General features: G+C 36.1%; 1 protein-coding gene across 1 annotated transcript in view; it reads left to right on the top strand.

Moving 5' to 3' along the window:
- Positions 1 to 24,332, top strand: part of LOC149802135 (fibrillin-1-like) — a 329,248-nt gene that overhangs the window by 96,180 nt on the left and 208,736 nt on the right. Inside the window, exons 4-10 of the mRNA XM_089956539.1 lie at positions 3,363 to 3,461; positions 3,937 to 4,134; positions 5,290 to 5,415; positions 10,603 to 10,725; positions 12,632 to 12,784; positions 17,735 to 17,899; positions 18,746 to 18,871. Of these exons, the coding sequence (XP_089812665.1) occupies positions 3,363 to 3,461; positions 3,937 to 4,134; positions 5,290 to 5,415; positions 10,603 to 10,725; positions 12,632 to 12,784; positions 17,735 to 17,899; positions 18,746 to 18,871 (990 nt within the window). The remainder of the gene's footprint in view (positions 1 to 3,362; positions 3,462 to 3,936; positions 4,135 to 5,289; positions 5,416 to 10,602; positions 10,726 to 12,631; positions 12,785 to 17,734; positions 17,900 to 18,745; positions 18,872 to 24,332) is intronic.

Genomic DNA, 24,332 nt, shown 5'->3' with positions numbered 1-24,332 from the left:
TGATATGTGTTTCCATGGGGGAAAAAATAACATATCATTGTATTAATATGTGTTTCCAGGTGGAAAAATAACATATCATTGTATTGATATGGGTTTCCAGGGGGAAAAAATAACATGTCATTGTGTTAATATGTGTTTCCAGGCAGAAAAATAACATATCATTGTATGGATATGGGTTTCCAGGGGAAAAATAACATATCATTGTATTGATATGGGTTTCCAGGGGGAATAAAAACAACTTATCATTGTGTAGATTTGGGGTTCCAGGAAAACAAAAATAACATATCTTTGTATTGATATGGGTTTCCAGGGGAAAAAATTAACATATCATTGTATTGATTTGGGGTTCCAGGAAAAAAAACTTATCATTGTATTGAAATAGATTTCCAAGAAGAAAAAAAACTTATCGTATTGATATGGGTTTCCAGGGGAAAAAACTTTTCATGGTATTGATATGAGATTCAAGCACATAAAAGAAGCTTTTCATCGTATTTATATGGGTTTCCAGGGAAATTTTTGTTGTATTGGTGTGGATTTCCAGTAAAAAGGAACAAACTTTTCATTATATCGGTATGGATTTCCAGGAAAAAAGAACAAGCTTATCATCATATTGGTATGGGTTTCCAAGAAGAAAAAAAATATAGTACTAATATGGGGGGTGAATAAAAATTGATGCCATGATGGTTATCTTGCAAATCCTTTTATGGCTACTTGTAAACAAAATAGTCATATTAACATGGATTTTCTCTTAAAAACTGTGTATTATATATAGATGCTTTAAGTGAAAATGGTGCCAATCACACTTCCTATATGAATGCCATGGTGACCATTTTGCAGTGTTACAGCAATTACCCAAGTAACCTCCATAAATGCAAGGTTGCCTTGGCTCACTGAGGGCCAAAATTTCCATGAAACAACTTTTTTTTTTTATTACATTCCCAAAGTATGAAAAATCTTGTTAAAGCTACTTATGAACAGCTGGCCATTCTGACAGTTTTAAAACATCTTCTTTCTTGCAGTCTATAGTTGTTCTTATATTAAAATGATGCCTCTTCATTCCCCCAAAAATGTTTTGATGTCCATTTTGAAAATATTTATATGGCTTTGTCTTCTGAAAATCTTCAGAAATCTTGCCATTCTTACTTATTTTGCACAAATCATCACATTGATATGGAGTTTTCCACAAGCACTACTTGCAATATTTAATTGATTCTGAATGAAAATGATGCAGATCAGACCACTAGCATATAAACATTTTTGTGAAGGAGTTTGAAAACCACACCTAATTGATTTTTTTCAAAAAAATGGCAGAATTGTACAGTTTTTGTAGGTATACTTTATGCTTGATGTGGATACCATATTGGATTTACTGTGGCATTACCGCATACTTGTGTTGTGCTTATGGGAGGAGCATAAGCTGGCTATTTCATTTTTGTATGTTTCAATCAAGGAAAAATGGTTTTAAAAGTTGATGCTAATCTTATGAAATGCAAAACCCCATGTTTTGGGACATTATTTTTATAGCTGGTCATGAGTCATAGAAAAGCAGAAACTCAATTTGTCTATGGGTCAGTGAGAAAAGACTCAAGCACAGAAGTTCAACTTTTGATGCTGAATCTTTGGGTGACCTTTGAAATGAATGTAGTACATTGTTAAGCAAACCTGAAACACAATACTTATTTCCAGACCCTGCAATCCTTAGTAGCTGAACTAAAGCCATTAGTGGTGAATGTTTGGTTACTTCAGTTATACAAGACAATGTCATGGCTTGTGCAAGTTTTGAACTGATCAAGATAACAACTGAAAACCAGTCATTTGGAAGTATAAATAGTAATATTGCAAGACACTAACCTTTTCCTTCAGTTGTTTATTTTCCACTCATCAGCCCATCTCTGTTGACAGTGCAATCCAGGCTTGCACTGGATTACCCAGTGCTGAAACTTTCATGTCTATATTTTATCTTGTGAGAGGGGATCAGAGTGGCTGAGTGGTCCAAGCTTCAGTGGGGAATTGTGACAGATGCATCCTCAGGATGAACTAATTGCTCTTTCGTTTGCTTAAACTATTGATAGTGAGCATTTCAAACAAAACCCCAACTGACCACAATTCATGAATTAATAGTCACATTATTTGCACACCTGGAATATTCTCATCTGTCAGTTTCCATGGCCATTTTGCTTCATAGGGGATGGTAATATGTGGCATGTGTTCTTCATTCTGATCCCTTTCTATTGAAATCTTGATCCCTTAATGCTGTTTTCATGAATTTGTATGAAACTGAATCTGAAATGGCATCAGTGTCAAAAGCAAACAGACCAGAAAACATTACCCACATTTCCTTTTTATCTTGGTAAAGGTTTATTGACCTTGAGGCCAAGTCAGAAAGTCATTGGTTGCATTTCTGTACATGGCTTATGAATAGTGTGACCTGTGCAAACACAAATCAATTTTGACTTTGTTTTGTATTTAGCTGCATTCAAAATGAACAGGCTGAACTTGATAGCACTCTGACATTGCTTTTCATGTCAAATGTATTAACTTAGGATTTTAGCTGTACTGGCTTGTGAGTGTGATAACACAAAACAAGTTTGAATGGATTTTTATCACTTATTTCATTGATATGCCTGAAGTATATTGTTAATGTTGCTAGATGATTTGGTCTTTTTCTTCATTTTTTCATGAAGCAATTATGATAGATTTAATCAAACTTAGCATGTGGGTATATCTTGATATTGAGACAGTTAAGTTCAGTGATCTTTTCTATTTGATATACTATGTTAAATTTTCAAGGTCAAAGGTCATGACGGTGTTTTGTATCTTGTAAACATATTAACTCAGACATGCATGGGAATGTTTTTATTACCAGATTTTGTATAGGGGAGGGATTTCTCCAGAATATCAGAGACTGTGCAGAAGAAAAGAATGGATTTCTTAGAAATTCTTTTTGTGCAGTAGATCATCAGTTATTAGTAGTAAATCTATTAGCACACCTCCTTTTTTATGCATGATATTTATTCTGCCAGTTAAGTCTTTGTAAGTTTCCATGGCCATCAAGGCATCTTAAAAGTGTATTCCTTTAAAAGTTCCATCTCTAGCTGTAACAAAGTACAGTGTGTTCCTTTAATCAAGGACATAAACATAATTGCCTAAATAAAATCACTCATCTTTTTTGCCAAGCTGGATATGTTGGAAACTGTGAAAAAACTTATTGTCTAAGCTTTGATAATCATCCTTTATCTTCGTTACACATATTTCGTACAAACTAGAGGTACATGTATCTCTCTTTTACAGAAACAAAATTTTTAAAGGAGCCCTGGAGAATCATACTTTTACATTCAGAGACTTGTTTTTTTTTTTCACAGTGGAACTTTGTGGCGGTGGTTGTCAGAATGGAGGTAGATGTATTGGTATCAATATATGTCGATGTAAGCAAGGGTTTGGCGGGGCAAGGTGTGAAACTGGTAAGTTGTTAAGTTTATATACTAGGAATTATTAGATCCAGATGCATTGCAGTGTTCTCCCTGGGGCTTTTTACACTATCTTTTCATCCCACAATACTTTAAAGTCCATTGCCTTGATATGCGCTTATATTGCTACACTTTTATATTTCCCACCATCTATGCAAAATTGATCTGTTAAGTAAATATCCTGTCATTGAATTCAAAGCCCATTTACTCAAATGACTTCCTGTTCTTGCTTCTTCCTGGTTATTTAATTAAGATAATTGAAGATAATTGCTCACAAACTTAGCCATTATCTTTTATACCTTTATATTTTTTAAGTACATGCTTGCTGACAGAATTAGGTTCTGTATTTTAAAAAAAAAATTCATTAAGAGATTGAATTTTGAATGGATTTTAGAATATAATGTTATAAATTAGTTCCGGTGAATGTTTAACACATAATTCTGACTTGACATGTTTATTTATTTGGTAGACCAGCGTACTGGGCCATGTTTTACCCAATTAGCAGACAACACCTGCCGTGGAGCACTGCCTGGAGTTGTGTGTACCAAGAACTTGTGCTGTGCCACTATTGGTATGGCCTGGGGAAACCCCTGTGAGCAATGTCCTGCTGAGCCACACCCATGTAGGCGGGGTTACATACCACACTTACAGAAAAATACCTGTCAAGGTAAGCTTGGCCAGCTGTCATATCCCGTATCCAGATTTTAAATCCTTTTTCATTAGTACAGAAGTGAATTATGTCATTCAAAACCAATGACAATTAGTCATCTTTTTAAATAGCCTTTCTATTAAAATAAAAAAAATCCCTGATGAAATTTTTAAACTTTGTTTAGAGGCATTTTCCTAGAGAATTGAGTATTACACAGAACATTTTATGTATCTTAGGCAATAGGCATGGTTAGCATAATACTACATGAAAAGAATTGCTAACACTATTTGTCCTGTACCTTTGTCTCTATCTCTTGCATTATTTAGAGATTTTTTGGTGTTATTGTTAATGTAAAATTAATTGAAAGTATGCTTACTCCTACATATTCCTTGAAGACAAAAGCTTTTCATCAGTTAACACATTTATTTGCAAATTCAGTGCTGCAAATTACACCTGGTATTAGACCTACACCTGGTATTAGACCTAAGCACACATTATCCAGATATTTAAATTCAGATCTGAACTTAAAGTTCATGTGCAGAAGTTTTGACAAACTGTAATTTTACCCAGACTAAAGTTAGATACTTGGAACTGTAAGGTATTTTGCCTTTTTATTTTCTTCCCATAATTGCTGAATTTCATTGATTTAGTGTACTCAGTGTATCATAACTAAAACTGAGGCAGGGGTTTAAAAAAAATCTCTTAAAAATCTACTTGCTATTCTTGAAATACAAACTGTGACAATATTAATAACCTAAATCAGTCATGTGAAAGGTTATTATCCAGAATATATTATGTGACCCTTCTGAAACCAGGTACAAAATTAAGACCAGTCTGCTTTCCCACTGGTAAACATTCAAAGAGTGAGAATTAAATGCTTGCTTGAACTTGATCAAAATAATGGAAAATAAAGTCTTAGTAGAAAGTATGGACTTTCAGTGAAAAAAGTCAGCAGTATTCTTGCCAAAACATACTTTTCATTAAAGAGAAACAGGGGACAGCCCCAAATTAGCACAGGTCAGTGATTGGAAAATTTACTAGACCACTGAAAATTTAACTTCCAATTTTAAATTGGTTGAGTGAATTTTAAACCCCAATTGGTTGTGGAGCTTAGCTTTTCTGCTGGAAAAGATTATGATGCCTGTTTTGCTAATTGTAAAGCCTATTTTCTAGATATTGATGAGTGCAAAGCCATCCAAGGGTTGTGTGTTGGAGGAAACTGTATCAATACAGTTGGATCCTACATCTGTGAGTGTAAGGAGGGATCAAGACAAAACCCAATAACCAAAGTCTGTGAAGGTAAAGTATCAGTTTATTCATGCTGTCAATTCATCAGAGCAGAGTCTGTTTTAGGCTGTCTGATTGCAGAGTGTATTCTAGGCAGTCTGATTGCAGGTTCGATTCTAGGCTGTCTGATTGCAGGTTCTGTTATAGGCTGTCTGATTGCAGGCTATATTCTAGGCTGTCTGGTTGCAGGGTCTGTTATAGGCTATCTGACTGCTGGATCTATACTAGGCTGTCTGATTGCAGGGTCTGTTCTAGGCTGTCAAATTGCAAGGTCTATTCTAGGCTGTCTAATTGCAGGTCTATTATAGGCTGTCTAATTGCAGGGTCTATTCTAGGCTGTCTGATTGCAGAATATAATCAAGGCTGTCTGATTGCAAGGTCTGTTTTAGGCTGTCTGATGACAGTGTGTATTCTAAGCAGTCTGACTGCAGGTTTGATTCTAGGCTGTCTGATTGCAGGGTCTATTCTAGGCTGTCTGATTGCAGGGTCTGTTAAGGCTATCTGACTGCTGGATCTATTCTAGGCTGTCTGATTGCAGGGTATATTCTAAGATGTTTGATTGCAGGGTCTGTTCTAGGCTGTCTGATTGCAGGGCCTATTCTAGACTGTCTAATTGCAGGGTCTGTTCTAGGCTGTCTGGTTGCAGGGTCTATTCTAGGTTGTCTCATTTTAGGGTCTTTTCTAGGCTGTCTGATTGCAGGGCCTATTTTATGCTGTCTGATTTTAGGGTCTTTTCTAGGATGTCTGATTGCAGGTATATTCTAGGCTGTCTGATTTCAGACTCTTATCTATGCTGTCTGATTGCAGGGTCTATTCTAGGCTGTCAAATTACAGGGTATGTTCTAGGCTGTCTGATTGCAGGGGCTATTCTAGGCTGTCTGTTTGCATTGTCTATTATAGGCTGTTTGATTTAAGGGTGTATTCTAGGCTATCTGATTACAGGGCATATTTTAGGCTGTCTGATTGCAGGGTCTTTTATATGTTGTCTGATTTCAAGGTATAGTCTATGCAGTTTGATTGCAGGGCTTTTTCTAGGCTGATTGCAATGTCTATTTTAGACTGTCTGATTGCATGGTCTATTCTAGGCTGTCTGATTGCATGGTCTGTTCTCTGCTGCCTGATTGCATGTCATGTCTGTTCTAGGCTGTCTGATTTCAGAGTCTGTTATAGGCTGTCTGATTGCAGGGTCTGTTCTAGGCTGTCTGATTGCAGGGTCTGTTCTAGGCTGTCTGATTGCAGGTCTGTTCTAGGCTGTATGATTGCAGGGTCTATTCTAGGTTGTATGAATGCAGGGTCTGTTCTAGGTTGTCTGATTACCAGGTCTGTTCTAGGCTGTCTAATTGCAGGTATATTCTAGGCTGTCTGATTTCAGAGTCTGTTCTAGGCTGTCGGATTGCAGAGCCTATTCTAGGCTGTCTAATTGCAGGGTTTATTCTAGGTTGTCTGATTGCAGGGTCTGTTCTAGGCTGTCTGATTGCAGTGTCTGTTCTAGGCTATCTGATTACAGGGCTTATTTTAGGCTGTCTGATTGCAGGGTCTTTTATAAGTTGTCTGATTTCAAAGTATAGTCTATGCTATTTGATTGCAAGGCCTGTTCTAGGCTGGTTGCAAGGTCTATTTTAGGCTGTCCGATTGCAGGGTCTGTTCTAGGCTGTCTGATTGCAGGGTCTATTCTAGGCTGTCTGATTGTAGGATTTGTGCTGTCATTTCATCTGAGCAGGGTGTATATTAGGCTGTCTGATTGCAGAGTCTGGGGTCTGTTCTACAGTTCTAGCTCTGACTTAAGAGTCTGTACTTAAAATACTTGTTTGGTGCTGACATTTTCAAAGTGGTCAGAAAATTTTGCCCTTACAAATACTAAAGTGTGATTATCTGATGTGCCAGAAAAGGGCAGCATGGTCTGGGTCTCATTTAGCTTTAGTAATTCCCCATTATTGTTACTATTTTCTTTTATAATTCCCCTCTTTCTCTTAACATTTTCAGGTGAAACTAAATTTTATTTCTAGCTGAATTATACATGTCTGTATGTTTCTTTTTTAAGAAAGTTAACCTGGTACATCATTTATACAGTCTTGCAACATGTTACAAGAGACTTTGTTTTCATTAAAATGTGTCACCTTTAGGAAATGTTAATCACAAAAGGCAATGTTAACAGTTGCTAAGTGTTAGCATAGTGTGTATATATCAATGTATGCAGGATTCAGATATGCAGGTACTATCATCAGGGATGACATAATGTGATATTTGTCACTACCATTCATAAGCAAATCTTGTAGGAATGTATCTTCTATAGATACATTACCAGATCATGATACATTAGGAGTACCATCTTGCAAATCTAGCCATTCCAAGGTCAAAAGACATTAGTCATGTCATTGGTTTGTTTTGCACAAGAAGAACTAGAAAAAATAAACTTGCTAAAGTAGAAGTCAGTCAAGAGTTTTTTTTGATTGGATAGCAGAACCCAAATCCCACCAGCCATCAGTTATTCCTTTCTGCTTGTGCTCAGATACGTGCTAATAAGGCAAGTGTCAAACTCAGTTGTGCCTTATCATCAGTTGAACGATTCTTGCACTATAGGAAAGTATACTCCAGCAAGTTTTCTTTTTCTTGCTCAATCTTCATTGTAAATGAATATTTTACACTTCATTTGTTGAACTTTGTCAGACAATATGCTCACCATTTTAATTGCCTGTCTTATTGTTTATAATCCTCTAATTCCAACTAGTACATGGCATTGCTTGTGAATTTCTGTTTTTAGGTTTTAAAGTCATTGGTTTAATTTTCTTGGGCTTTTTTCTATACTCATAACATTCTTTCAGAGTAAGTTCAAAGTGACGTTTCACATCTTTCACATTACATCTTATTTGCTTATGAGTCAAATCCGGCTGCAGAGATCCAGATCTGCTATCACATAATGTGTCAGCAGATTTGGGGTCTATGTAGTTTATTAGGAGCAATAAGCATAACAAACAACATAGACCCTGATCTGCAGGCATATTATGCAAAAGCAAATTAGGGTCTATATTATATGCAGTTGTACTTGATCTGTAAGCAAGTACATATGGTAATTATCCCTTTTTTTCTACTTTCTCTATTTACTCAATCTACATCCATGCATCAATCCACATCTGTGCATAAATCCACATCCATGTATAAATCTACATCATTGAATAAATCCACATTCATAAATCATATAATAACCTGAGCCTGTCTTTTACAACTTGAAACTACTTCACATATGTAAAATAGGAGAGTGGATATGGGCCGAACTCCAAGTAAATCTATGTTAGGAAACTGGAGACAGACTGAATTCTAGGGTAAGGGTATGTTAGAAGACTGGAGAGAGGCCCCAAAACTCCAGGTTTAATGGGTGTTTGGATGATTGAGACAGTCCCAACCCCAGGGTAAGGGTATGTTAGGAGACTGGAGACAGGCTGAACTCCAGGGTAAGGGTATGTTTGGAGACTGGAGACAGGCTGAACTCCAGGGTAGGGGTATGTTAGGAGACTGGAGACAGGCCCCAAAACTCCAGGTTTAAATGGTGTTCAGAGGCTTAAGACAGTCCCAGCACCAGGGTAAGGGTATGTGAAAAACTCAGAGGCTAGAGACAGGCTCAAGTGCAGCATAATGGTGTGTCTGGAGACTGGAGAAAGGACCAACTCCAGGGTAAAGGTGTGTTAGGAAACTGAAGACAGATCCATTTCCAGCATGAGGGTATGTTTGGAGATTGGAAATGAGCCAATCTCCATGGTAAGGGTATGTTCAGAGACTTGAGACAGAGTAAGGGTATGTTCCAAGGCTGGACACAGGCCTAACTCAAGGGTAAGGATATGTTCAGAGACATAAGACAGGCCCAACTCCAGGGTAAGGATATTTTAAGAGACTTGAGACTTGATAAAGGTATGTTCCAAGACTTGAAACAGACCCAACTCCAGGGTAAGGGTATGTTAGGAGACTTGAGACTTGATAAGGGTATGTTCCAAGACTTGAAACAGACCCAACTCCAGGGTAAGGGTATGTTAGGAGACTTGAGACTTGATAATGGTATGTTCATAAACTTAAAACAGGCCCAACTTCAGGGTAAGAGTTTGTTCAGAGACTAGAGACAGGCCCAACTTGAGTAAGAGCATGTTTGAAGACTAGAGACAGACCCACCTCTAGGGTAAGGGTATATTAGGAGACTAGAGACAGGCCCAACTCTAGGGTGAGGCTATGATGGGAGACAAGAGACAGGCCCAACTCCAGGATGAGGGTACTAATAAACTAGAAACAGGCCCAACTCCAGGGTAAGGGTATTTTAGGAGACTAGAGACAGGCCCAACTCTAGGGTAATGGTATTTTAGGAGACTAGAGACATGCCCAACTCCAGGATGAGTGTTCTAGGAGACTAGAGACAGACCCAACTTCAGGGTATTGGTATGTTAGGAGACTAGAGACAGGCCCAGCTTTAGGGTAAGGGTATTTTAGGAGACTAGAGACAGGCCCAGCTTTAGGGTAAGGGTATTTTAGGAGACTAGAGACACGCCCAACTTTAGGGTAATGGTATTTTAGGAGACTAGAGACATGCCCAACTCTAGGGTGAGGTTATGTAACTGCTTCACCTTACTTTGTTTTACAAAATTCTTTTAAATAATAAAAAGTACAATTATATCATGGTCAATGCCTTCAATAATTAGTTTTTGTACACATTTTTCTACAAACAAATTGGTTCTATTGACCAAAACGAATATGGCACCAAAAATATATTACTATTTCAAAAGAAATAAGTATATTTACATATATGTTTTACACTTTAGACATATTTGAATCTTTGACTCAAACTGTTCTTCAGCATGATTCCTAGAGGATTTATTATAAGTGCTTCTTTCATGTAAAATTTATGATGCAAGTCAAATAATCTGTATGTTTTTCAAAAATGTATGATAGGAGGTCAAAGGTAGGATTGTAATTATCATATCATCGATATGCAGATGTGCTGTTCAATAAACCATTACAAATGTTAATTTAATTTAACTAATTTTAATTTTACTTGATGTTTGGTTGAATTTTATAAACCTAATTATCTAACTACTTGTGAAGTACACGCTTGATGACACAGTACTATAAATATATGTCAAGATGTGATATGGGTACTGAAATAAAACTTCCATAAAATATCAGGTAATTTTCATTATGGCATTGTTTTTTGTCCTTCAGACATCAATGAGTGTGAGGACAGGGACATATGCGGAGCTGGAGTCTGTACAAATACTGAGGGAAGTTACTTCTGTACTTGTAACCCTGGGTATGAGCTCACAGCAGATAGAAAGAAATGCATTGGTAAGACAATCCATTTAACATTTTTCTGTTCTTTAATAAATTCTCTTAGATATATGACCAATATCTTTGAATACACTTTCTTGGGTAAAGACATTTATGTCTGATAACTTAATTATTTTATCTAAATACCATGAGATACAAGAGCCCTTAATTGGATGCTGTATTGTAGGCATATTGCCGATGACATGTAGATCTACCTTTTAAAGGTTTCATCTTTTCATGTCCAGGTTTTATGCAGTTACTGACATTTTTTATCAATTTTTCATATAACTTACAGCAGATCCATGTAAACATAGTCCATTGACCATTGAAGATATTCTGATGCAGACTGGTGTGTGTGTTGTCTCATAGACCTAGATAAGTTTTTATGAATTTTGTGTCGACTCCATTTTGGATAAAAATGTGGCCATTGACAGTTATTTTTGCACCCTCAAATGGGATTTTGCTTGTGATGTAATTTAGAGAGACCTAGATAGGCTTTATGAGTTTTGTTTAATCTATGCCATTTTGAATAGAATTATGGCCCTTGACAATTAACTTCACATATTTATGTGAGATGTTGCTTGTAGCTGGCGTTCCACAAGAACCATTTAAAATGTTCAGATGATATGTGGTTTGAACATTTCCTTATAGACCCAGGTGCATCTTTGCTAGGTTTTGTCTCATCAACTCCATTTGTGATAGAGTTGTGGCCTTTGACAATGGACTCCACATCTTCACACGGGATGTTGCTTATATCTGGCACAGCCCTGTAACCTTTGCACGTAATTGGGTTCCACTTGGTAGGTGAATTGTCTCCCACATGTCAATGTGTCCTTTTAAAGTTCCACCATGTGAGGTCCAATCTCATGGACTTAAGGTCTTTTTTGCATCAGTTTTACATGTCCTCCACATCAGATCTTGTAACCAGCATAGCTTAAGAAGGATTTGACACAGCTGATACCGTTAGGTTTGTACACTGACTTAAGATTGTGAGTCTTGTCTTGTCTGCTCCAATTTGGATAGAGTTATGTTCCTGGACAATTTTATTTCATATGGAATGCTGCTTATAACTGCTATAGTTCAAGAACCACTCAACATATTCTGCTGCAGTTTGGTGTGCACATTGACTCAAAGATATGCATATGCCTTTTATGGGCATAGTCTCATTTTTAAGACTTATGTCCCATTGATTACTCATTCTCAGGTGTCTGATTTCTGCAAGACAAATCCATCATTATTTCTTTGATTTCAACAAGATTTGGCATGTTGCTTTTGACTTTGAGTGAGTTTGATTTCTAGCATTACTTGACGTTTACATAGGTTATGGCCTCTTATTGCCTGACTCCTGACTTTGCTTCTATGGTATAACTCTACCTAGTTTTTACATTTAAACCAAATTTGGCATTCAACTTTATGTTGATGGAAACTATAATATGTTTAATTTCAAGCATTCCACATGGTCATTTAGAAGAGTTATGTCCCCTGAATGTCTATCCTCTGATCTTTGCTTTCTGCAGCATAACTTTACTAAGGAATATTGAAATTATCATTCAACTTTATATTGATGAGGATCTTGAAAGATGTTTTTAGCATTTCATGTTATCATTTCGAAGAGTTATAGCCCCTGAATGCCCATTTTTCAAAACTTGGGGTTCTCGTCAGAAATTCTGCTGTTTAAGGCCCTCTTGAGCAAATTGTATGAGTTGGTCCCTTTATCATGTACTTATTGCTATCCATGATAGTTATGCTTAAATCTTTATAATATGTTCTCTGTTAGCCTTATTACTTTTAATGTCATAAAGTGGTAAACAGAAATACTTTGCCATATGAAAAAGCATAATTTTTGGTCATCATGATGAAATATATTTGGTAATAGCTCAGAAAAGAAAAATAATCTGGTATATTTCCTTTTTTATTTTGATAGCTGTAAGGAAGAAATTCTGTTACACAAGGATTAGGAACAATGTGTGTTCAGATGAGATTTCAGCCAAGACCTCCTTCCAGGACTGCTGTTGTGGAGTGGGGAAGGGTTGGGGTGACAGTGATCTATGCCAGCTTTGTCCTGAACCCAGTACAGGTTAGAACAAAGATTAACTGATGTCCTTGTATCTGCAGCTGGTTTGGTGTTTAAAAATACTTTTAATTATGCAGCAGATATTTTTTCACTTGTGAAGCTCTCCCTCATTACAGCAGCCTTCTTGGGAACAATAAAAGTAAAGCTTATTAAAAATGAGGCATCCTTATGCTGCACTATGTTCCAATGCAGCTATGCCATGATAGTGTATATAACAGGAAAATGTAATATGCAATGCTGTGATACTACAATATAATATATTCTCATTGGGGTATGCAATGATATGATACTACAGTATAATTTATTCTCATTGGGGTATGCAATGATGTGATATTATAGTATAATTTATTCTCATTGGGGTATGCAATGATGTGATACTACAGTATAATTTATTCTCATTGGGGTATGCAATGATGTGATATTATAGTATAATGTATTCTCATTATAATATTCAATAATGTGACTCTACAATATAATTTATTCTCATTGGTGTGTGATGATGTGACACCAGAGTATATTTTTTCTTATTGGAGTATGTGATGATGCAATAATGAGACTTCAGTATAATTAATTCTCAATGGGATATGTGATGTGACACTATATTATAATTTATTCTCACTGCGGTATACAATGATGTGACACTAGAATGCAATTTATTCCCATTGGGATATGTGATGATGTAACACAATAGTATTATTATTTCTCATTGAGGTATGCAATGCTGTGATACTACAATATAATATGTTCTCATTGGGGTATGCAATGATGTGATATTATAGTATAATTTATTCTCATTGGGGTATGCAATGATGTGATGTTATAGTATAATTTATTCTCATTGGGGTATGCAATGATGTGATATTATAGTATAATTTATTCTCATTGGGGTATGCAATGATATGATGCTACAGTATAATTTATTCTCATTGGGGTATGCGATGATGTGATATTATAGTATAATTTATTCTCATTGGGGTATGCAATGATGTGATGTTATAGTATAATTTATTCTCATTGGGGTATGCAATGATGTGATATTATAGTATAATTTATTCTCATTGGGGTATGCAATGATGTGATATTATAGTATAATTTATTCTCATTGGGGTATGCAATGATGTGATACTACAGTAGAATTTATTCTCATTCCAGTGCTTAAAATGAGATATTGAATTGGTAATACTAGCACATAATTATCACTATATTACTATATGATTTCCCTGTAAAATCCATATATTTTTCCTATATTTTTTTTACCGAGTAGCCAGAAGTACTATGGCATTGCATGTCTTAAAATTAGTGATCAACAAACAAATAAATAAAGAGATATACCATCGAAATATTGCATATTTCTATTTGTTGTTCTTTGCTCTTTATTAAAATGAATTTAATTCCTTGTTTAAATCAGATGATTATGGGGAAACAATCGATAAACACCATGTAGATTCTAGGTTATGCAAGTGGAGTTACTCTGATATTGTGGTAATACCAAAAAATATCTGTATGTCTGTTTTTACTTGTCCTTATGTTGGGAACATGATGTATTTATTGCACAAGGTGTAAATCAACCTGAAAATTGGATGCTACTTCCATGGCCCTTATTCTTCAACCTGTATCATTCAACAACAGAATCTTATCGGAGAGAATTAAAGCAATGCATCTGTAACCATCTGTGACAGGGGAATGGCACTGGGATTGCTGGTGAGAATGGGTCCACCTATATGTGCATGAAAGTACATGTCGACCACAGACTTTTTAAACAACTCCAGGTGTTCCAGTGAAAAATTAATAAATCAGATACAGCAAAGTTTTAAGTCAGTTGTAAAAGTCATCATAAAACAGCAACATCAACATATTTCACATTTTGACTCTAATATGCAGCAATAGATCAAATCTCTCACTTCTTGACAAATATGGTATTCATGTGATCTGACTCTTGCATAACATGATTGTACATTATCACATGACAGACTGATTAACCGATTTGCTACAGTAATATCAATTTTAAGAAGCTACAGATTCTATTTGAGAAGATGGGGTGCAGTCATGTTTGGAAACAGTGATATTTATGGGTGAATTTTAAATTTTTTTAAATATACACCAGCTATCCTGACATTTTCCCAAAATCAAAGGGTGATGTAGAACTAGTAACATATTTTCTTCCAGATAAGCACACCACAAGAGATGGCCCTATGCAGAAAAATACTGAAAACTTTGAATACCATGGTACCATAGCACCTGCAATATCATAATAGGCAAGAAAGGATTACATAATAATATCTCCGTCATTTTCAAATACATTGAATTCTTGTTATGCTTTGTAGATGGTGAGATGAAGATGATGATCATATTTGTACATATTTATTATGTTGTTTGGGTAAATGTTTTATTCAATTTCAAAAGTATTAACACTTGTATCTTAGTATTTGTCAGAATTGTATTTTTTTGTTATTGAAATGTGTCATCTGACATCAGAATGAGTTGTTGTTTTGGAAGTGTAATGTCAAATATCCTGTGTGTTGGCTCTGGCAAAATGACGATTTCATACATGGTATCTGACATCACATATACAACTTGTTTATAGTATACACACATATAAAACTAGCACCCATTCCCAGATTTTGTAATATTACTGTAGGGAGGAAGTTTAAAATGTTGCAATAAATATGATCTTGTATTCCTTACTCAGCTTCATTCATCACCTCTGTCCTGACATACATTGATTATACTGGGTGAGATAAATTTTGTATCAATGTAAAATGTTCTAGGATTTGTTAATGTCATGACACACATCCTTACCTATGACATATAACACATGACAATATGTATGAAAATATTAATTTACCTGCTGTGCTCTGTCTTTGAGAATTTTTTTATAGGGAATAATTAAAGTCCATTCGTCTTATATAACTTGTTTATTTATTGTATATACTCATGTAGAAGTCCATTCCAACTGGAAACAACATAGACCAAGATATGCCATCACATAATGTGCCATAAATCAGGATCTGTGTTGTTTGTTCTACTGATTGCTTCTAACAAACTGCATAGACCCAGATCTGCTGGTGCATTATGTGATAGCATATCTGGGTCTATGCAATTTGCAACTGGATTCAACTTACATGTGAGTATATACAGTATTTATTTACTGTATCATTGGAAAAAATGTAAATGCACAAATAATGTGGGTATTTTCAACCACTTCCTGTGAAGAGGAATTTGCAGATCATTGTGAATTTGTTTCATCTCCATTTGCTATTATAATATTTTAGGGCAATAGCATATGTTTAAACTAATTTTGAGTTCCTATTGTCCTTACCTTTACAGTATAATGATTTGGAAAACAGAATTACTGAACAGCTTCAGATAAATATCCACCATTTTTAATTGGCCCTGGTTGGACAATCGTTTTGGATTGGCCCTGGTTGGACAAACAGTTTGAATCGGCCCTGGTTGGACAGTCATTTTCAATTGGCCCTTGTTGGACAGTCATTTTGGATTGGCCCTGGTTGGACAAACATTTTGAATTGACTCGGCTTGGACAGTCATTTTTTATTGGCCCTGGTTGAACAGTTATTTTGGATTGACCCGGTTGGACAGTCATTTTGGATTGGCCCTTGTTGGACAGTCATTTTGGATTGGCCCTGGTTGGACAAACAGTTTGAATTGGTCCTGGTTGGACAGTCATTTTAAATTGGCCCCGGTTGGACAGTCATTTTGGATTGGCCCTGGTTGGACAAACATTTTGAATTGACTCTGGTTGGACAGTCATTTTGGATTGGCCTGGTTGGACAGTTATTTTGGATTGACCCTGGTTGGACAGTCATTTTTGATTGGCCCTGGTTGGACAGTCATTTTGGATTTGCTCTGGTTGGACAGTCATTTTGGATTGGCCCTGGTTGGACAGACATTTTGGATTGGCCCTGGTTGGACAGTCGTTTTGGATTGGCCCTGGTTGGACAGACATCTTGAATTGGCCCTGGTTGGCAGTCATTTTGGATTGGCCCTGGTTGGACAGTCATTTTGGATTGGACCTGTTTGGACAGTCATTTTGGATTGGCCTTGGTTGGACGGTCATTTTGAATTGGCCCAGGTTGGACAGTCTTTTTGGATTGGCCCTGATTGGACAGTCATTTTAAAACTGACCCTGTTCAGACAATAATTTTGAATTGGTGCAGGCAAGACAATAATTTTGAATTGATGCAGGTAAGAAAATAATTTTTAATTTGCCCTGGTGAGACAATAATTTTCAGTTGACCCTGATCAGACAATAATTTTGGATTTGTCCTAGTCAGACAATAAATTTGAATTGGCCTTGGTTAGTCAGTCATTTTAGATTAGACTTGCTCAGTCAGTCATTTTGAATTGGATCTGGTCAGACAGAAATTTTGGATTTGCTTTGGTCAGAATAATCTCACATTGGCCCTGGTCAGACAATAATCTTGAATTGGCCCTTGTCATACAGTTATTGTAGATTGGCCCTGGACTGCCTGAAATGAATATCCACCATTTTGAATTGGCCATGGTCAAAGAGTTAGTTTGGATTGGCCCTGGTCAGACAATAATCTTGAATTGGCACAGGTCAGACAGTTATTGTAGATTGGCCCTGGACTGCCTAAAATGAATATCCACCATTTTGAATTGGCCATGGTCAAAGAGCTAGTTTGAATAGGCCTGGTCAGACAATAATTTCTGATTGGCTCTGGACAGACAATAATTTTGGAATGGGTCCGGTCTGACAGTCATTTTGGATTGGCCTTGGTAAGACAGTCATTTTGTATTGGCCCTTGTCAGACAGTCATTTTGGATTGGCCCTGGTCAGACCATAATTTTAAATTGGCCCTTGTCAATAATAATTTTGAATTGGCCTGGATAGTCATTTTGAATTGGTTTTGACCATATGCCTATTGTTCAGGGAAATAAGAAAAGTTGAAGTGATCTATTTTCTTTCAGATGCATATGTTCGACTTTGCACGAGTCCACAGCCAATAGAAAGAAATGAATGTAGCTACTTTGCGAACCTGTGCAAGAATGGTCGCTGTGTTGACACACCATACTCGTACAGATGTGACTGTTATGATGGATATCGCCTTGCTGAGACTGGCACAGAGTGTCAAGGTATTTGATTGAGAATTTTACAAAATGTACACATGTTGTTCAGTTTCTGATGGAATGTTAAATCAAGGGATATATATATATATATATATATATATATATATATATATATATAATCATGTACATAACAATACAAAAGAGTTTATATGCATTGAATCCACTTAACAAAAGACTAGCACACTGATGAGTAATGTCAAATGGTCATATCATATTTCTGAATTTTCAAATCAGAATAGTCAAAAAAGGTTAATGTTGTCATATAAAAACTCTTTCAGTGTAGAAGTCTAAATTCTGTGAAAAGAAAAATTTCATTTTGAAATAGCAAGTATAATTGAAAAAGAGATCTTTAATAATTGATGAAAATAATTTTGTTTTACATAATCTAATGATAATGAAATTTATATTGAAAAGAGCAGTTTACATATGACAGTATCACTTGTAATTTTAATGACATGTCTACTTAATAGATCATCTTTTTTTTTCCTCCATCGATCTATCTTTCCATTTCCAGTGTAGAATCACCAGGTAGGTGACTCTTGATCAAATATATATTTATGGTTCATGCATTTTCTTCATCCAGGTTGGCAGGGTACCTTGGACACGGTATGATTCTCTGATGATAAAACTAATGTTGATATATTTAACTACTATATATAGACTATACTCACAGGCCATGTACAAATGCAAACAACATTGACCCTGACATTGTGATCTGCCATTGCATAAACCCAGACCTGACAGCAGATCTGGGTCAATTCAATTTGCAGTTGGGTTTGACATTTAAGCGAGTATATGGTTCTCATAAGGTTACTGACGTGTAGTGAGAATTAAAGTTGTACTGTTTTGCAGACATTGATGAATGCACCACTCAAACAGGGATCTGTCTGAATGGGAAGTGCATGAACACACCAGGAAGTTTTGAGTGTATGTGCAATGAGGGGTTTGTGCTGGCCCCCAGTAAGAGATACTGCACAGGTGAGTACTTAGGTTTTTTCTACCTCCCTGTCTGAAAAGATCTTTTTATATCTCCATTTTGTTATGTTACAATCAAAGTATGTGAACACATTTGTTTTAGTTCCCATATATATAGAAAATGTATATATATATATATATATATAGAGAGAGAGAGAGAGAGAGAGAGAGAGAGAGTGTTTATATGTATATATATAGAGAATGTGTATAGAGGCACCAAATTCCAGTTATTATACATGTATAGTATGCTTATGAGATAATTTTGTCATTCACATTATTAGTCAAGTTGAAACTGCTGTTGGCTTAATAAATGACAGTTGTGTTTTATATTTTTGTCATTATGACTTGAGAGTCTGCATGTCTTAAATATTTCAACCAATTTTTAACTCTTCAGTGCCACAGACAACAGCTATCTTAAAAATGTTATCATCACTACTCCTTCTGCATGGAACATCATACTTTTTGTGATGTCTAGTCAATCCTTGATGAAAAAGGTGTCAATCTAATGCCTAATATGGATGTCACAGTAGCCAGCTTGAAAAATCTTGTTATCATTTATACTCCTGAATGAATGGTCATATCAGCATGGTGTTTTTTCAATAAAAGACTTCTTATAATGTTTTCTTTATCCTGAATTAAAATGGTGCTGATCCGATGTCCTGTATTTGTTTTCACTACTCCACTTAAATTAAAAGTCATTTTGACATGAGGTTTTCTTCAGAAGAGTTTTTATGGTGTCTGGATGGTTCTCAATAAAGATGACTAACCCACAATATGGTCACCATGGTGACACCAAAAGATTTATATTAATGACAACTTTGTCATAATCAAAATGGTACCACTCTGACATCCCGTATGTCTTTCACAACAGCTAATTTAAAAATCTTATTATTGCTGAAGAATATCAGAGATAGTTTCAACACTTAGCAGTTAAAAGGAAGAATGGTTTTATCTAGACTTTTTGGAAATTCTTTTGACTTGGTAAAGCATCAGTTCCTTTGAAGAACTCTTGTGTTATAATGGTATATCCCAGCAAGATTACAGACAACTTTTTAAATCAGCCATATCTATTTACACTTCAGAGTTATGTCCCATTTTAGATGTAAATTGTAACAAAAGATTCTTGTTAAGCCTCTAGAGCTCATTGAATTTTAACCACATTGATAAGAAATCTACATATGGATAAGTTCATTAAACAACAATATGTATCAACCTTGGAAAGAGTTATGGTTCTTTTTCTATATCTTTGCATCATAATCTTTTTCCTAACACTTTTGTAAGATGTTATATGTTTGACCAACAAATCCTCAAACTGTGGCTCTGTAAAAATCACTCTGAAAATATAGAACAAATCAATAAATTGCATGTTAGTTTCATTAAAGGATACTTTTAATATGTCAAGCTTTTTAGACTGCTTCCATTGAATGAAAATGTCTAATGAATGTTCTTGAACAAATTTCATCAAATTTGAATATATAGTTCCTTTCAAGGGTCGTATGACATTATTTGAAAATGCATATTTGAATAATATATTTAAAAATTGGTGCAGTTTTTATTGGCTGATCTTTTCTGAAGATAACACTGTCCACTGTTTGGCCAGAGATGGATAATATAATTGCATTCCAACTAAGAAGGTCTTTGACCTTTACAAGATCGTGGCTTATGCATAATAAGCAAATTTTTAAAGTAAGTTATATTTCTCCAAATATACTTACCTGTTCATATTAATATTAGGGATCTAAAGCTTACTATGTCCCGAAACCAGCCGTCCAAACAGATGAAAAACATATTTTCTGTCTATATCATATAGACAAATAGCAATAAACATTGCCCATTATCTCTCCTTGATGCCATCAGGTGTCATTAGTTTTAACTTGAACAATTGATAGGTGAGTATGCTCACATGGCAGGGAGGTGGGAGGGTGTGAAAGTAATGTGACCGGGTAAGTATATTTTGAGAAACATAATTTACTTAGAAAACTTGCTTTCTCCTTCAAACACGGTATGTTCTATGACCACATTAACATTAGGAGAATAGGTAATAACAGAAGGGAAGGCTGATCATCCTGCCTATACTCTTTCATCCTTGGAGGGAAGAAGGTTGCATTCCTTATATAAAAGAGAACCCACTCTCCTAAATTTGATGTTGAACAGATGGAGATCACTCAACCTGTGACAATTACTGGTTAAGAAGTGAGTTATTTAACTCTTCTTACCAACATAATTGTTTACAAATCTGGGGAAAGTGCTAGGAATACCTGAAATGCAGGATTTGTTGATGTTAGCAAGGTCTGGCGGATAACTTTGCATCAGCCACTGGACTTGGTAGATTCAATTCTTGTCTCTGGGAACTTAGGTCCCAGAGATAGAAACTTGAGAAGGTTGACTGCATATGCCAGCCAACAGCTTCTTTCATGTCTTGTAACACAACATTGCATTTGAAAATGAAGCTCGCAGAGAACATTCGAATTTCATTGGCTGAAATCTTCATGAGGTGACTCTGACCTCTTGAGACTTCAGAGAACACTGAGTGTATAACCCACTTAAGTCATCATGTTAGGACTTGAGAGGTAATGGCTTCTTTCACAATCTTGACCAGGAAGAAGAGTTGTTTCTAGTTCCTCAAAGTATTTTTGTGTGCTTCAGGTACTGTTTGAGAGCGCAGATAAGGATGCTTCTCTTGACTTGTCCTTCGTAGATAGTGAGCAAGTGACAGCTCTCTGATTGCCTGAATTGAGTCATGTCAGTACCTATGAGAGATTCCATTTCATAAACAATGAGAGGGACTTTGGTCTATTCAAGCCAAATCTTTATCATGACTGATATCTCATCTTCCACAATGCCAACATTTGATGGATTTCATGGAATGGTAGCCTTTGATGCCAATTTGTGTCTCATCGTAAAGCCTGAGAAAAATTCAGTCAGTTGTGGAACTGAATCACTCAAAAGGTTGATGTTACTGTCTATGTACCAGTCCTTGAATATATGCCACTTTTCCTCATAGGTCTTCGAAATAGTGGATCTTCTTATGATATTCTCTCTCAGTACAAGAGCCAGGTGTGATGGAGGACTTGGTCAACACAGGGATTGAATACCTGTGACCAGGGCTGTGATCTTCCAGGGTAGATCTATCAAAAGATCAAATCAATCATTGACCCAGGGCATGTCCCATCTGAGAGGGATAATCAGAATTGGCTTGCATTTCTTACCCCTTAATTTCTGAGTTATTTTTGGCACTAAGACTGGGGGCAGTAAGCAATAGCCCACAGACCCTTCCAAGTGACTGAAAGTGTGTCCACAACCAAGCTGCTGGTTCTGGGACTAGAGAGACAAAGGTGGGCAGCTTGTAGTTACATCCTGTCACAAAAAGTTTATCATTGGTTGCCCCTAGAGTGAGCAAATCTGATGAAAGACTGATTGGTGAATGGACCATTGGTATAACTGGTTTGATCATTTCTTGACAGGACATTGACTCTTCCTGGAAGGTGTCTGATTTGAACAGTGATGTTGAGTTTTGAGCCCCAATGCAGGATTTGCCAAACTAGAATGCACAGGTTGGGTGATTTGGCTCCCCTTTGCTTGAGGATGTAGGTGATCACCACTGCACTGTAGTTAAGACAACTTTCCAGCAGAGCTGGAAATGAAAGGCATTGATTATTGCCTTCATTTCAAGAAGGTTGATGTGGCGAGATATGTCTTTCACTATTCACTTGCTGGTAGCAGTCTCGAAGCCTGGCCAAAGGAGAACTCCCACTTTACATACTGGTGTCCATACATGTCATAATATTCAGGCTTTTCCAGATGAATCCATGCAACAAGCCAACCATAGTTGTGCCACTGACGCAGCAATGATATTATCTCACCTGTAATTCTGATCTTTTGATTGAGTGGACTGGAAAAGAGGCATGAATGAGCCATGAATGTCATTTATATAGGGTGCATGAAAAGATGGGTCAGTGGTATCTGGTCAGCAGTGAATTACCTGAGGAGTTGCAAAACTTCTCTCATCAGGAGAACCTTTCTGTTGGAAGTGGACTGTATGAGTTCTGTGATATGTATCACTCAGATGTGAGGTACAAGATTGAGATTGAATGGACACAGGTCAGATTTTTCCCAGTTCACTAGAAAACTGAGATGATGTGAAAGGGGTATGAGATAGTTGCTGCCCCTGATTAGAACAGAACTTACTATATCATCCAGATACACTGCCATTGCTGTGGTGAAGTTGACTGGAACAGGGTAACAACATGGTTCAAAATCTTGGTGGAAACCCATGTACTGATGTTTAGGCCAAATGGGAGAGCTCAAAATTGATAAATACTTCTGTGATAAGCAAATTGAAAGAATTTCCATGATGTGGGTTTGTTATGTATATTTAATTTGTATTGTTTGTCAGGTTTATTTTTCTCCATGATTATATGTTGTGTATAATTGTATTTGGACTTGACCTTGTCCAAGGTCAACTTAATTGCATACCTGACCAGTAAACCTTTATTTTGTAAACAAATAATACATGGTTAATATTTCTCTCTGAGTGTGGATTAAATATTAGGACCATTATCAACAGAGATAAACATGTTTGGTTGGTCTTGATCTAGGACACTGGACTTCCAGGTTTATCTGATGTTTTCCATGACTTTTTATTATTATTGTAGTTTCTGATTTCATCTTGTTGACGAAATTAAAATTTTTCTGGAAATGAACTTTTGACCCTCATCCTGATTCTACTTTTGTATCTTAGCTTTTTATGTAATATTGTTGACTTACAAAATTACATATTTTTGCATTTAACATCTGAGTCAGAATCAGTCTTTTTGTTGTGTTCAGTATTTCATTTGGGTGGAGCTATTTATTCAAATTATTATTTATTAGAAATACAAAGCTGCTCATCTGTAATATTCTTAGACTGGAACATTCATTTGAATTTTTGTGACTTCAGACAAGAACATTTTTGGATTATATTATTGCATTATATCAAAAGACTGTTGGCATATCATCACACTCCAGGCCATTGGCACATTACCACATTCAAGGCTGCAAGCACATCAACACATTCTGTTATGAAAATTATTGGGAATAACACTGGAATTCAGTAGAACCTTTATACAATATTACTGGTGATAAATCTTAATAAGAATTGAACTCACATTACTGTAAGTTCTTTTTAAATTTTCCCTTTGCATTCTAGGGACATAAATTGTTGTTTGAAATTTACAAAACTTGTTTGTTTTCACTCTTTTCTTTTTCATAGTTTAAGACCATATAGTTGTAATAGGATGTATAGGGATGTGGAATTATGCATCGGTTGGGTCAAGACTGATGGCAAACTTGTTCCTTCTGATAGGAGATTCAGATTAATCAAGCCATCTCCATCTTGAACTTCACTGGTGAAATATATTGTTTGAACTAGGTCAGGTCCATAATTGGCCAGAGTTTGCTGATGCCTTTTTGGTCTTGGAAGAGC

Source organism: Sinohyriopsis cumingii, chromosome 4, assembly GCF_028554795.1.
Source record: "Sinohyriopsis cumingii isolate HCF-2022 chromosome 4, ASM2855479v2, whole genome shotgun sequence".
NCBI classification, from domain to species: domain Eukaryota; kingdom Metazoa; phylum Mollusca; class Bivalvia; order Unionida; family Unionidae; genus Sinohyriopsis; species Sinohyriopsis cumingii.
Note: the sequence above shows the minus strand (reverse complement) of the source record. Positions and strands in the feature narration are given on the sequence as shown.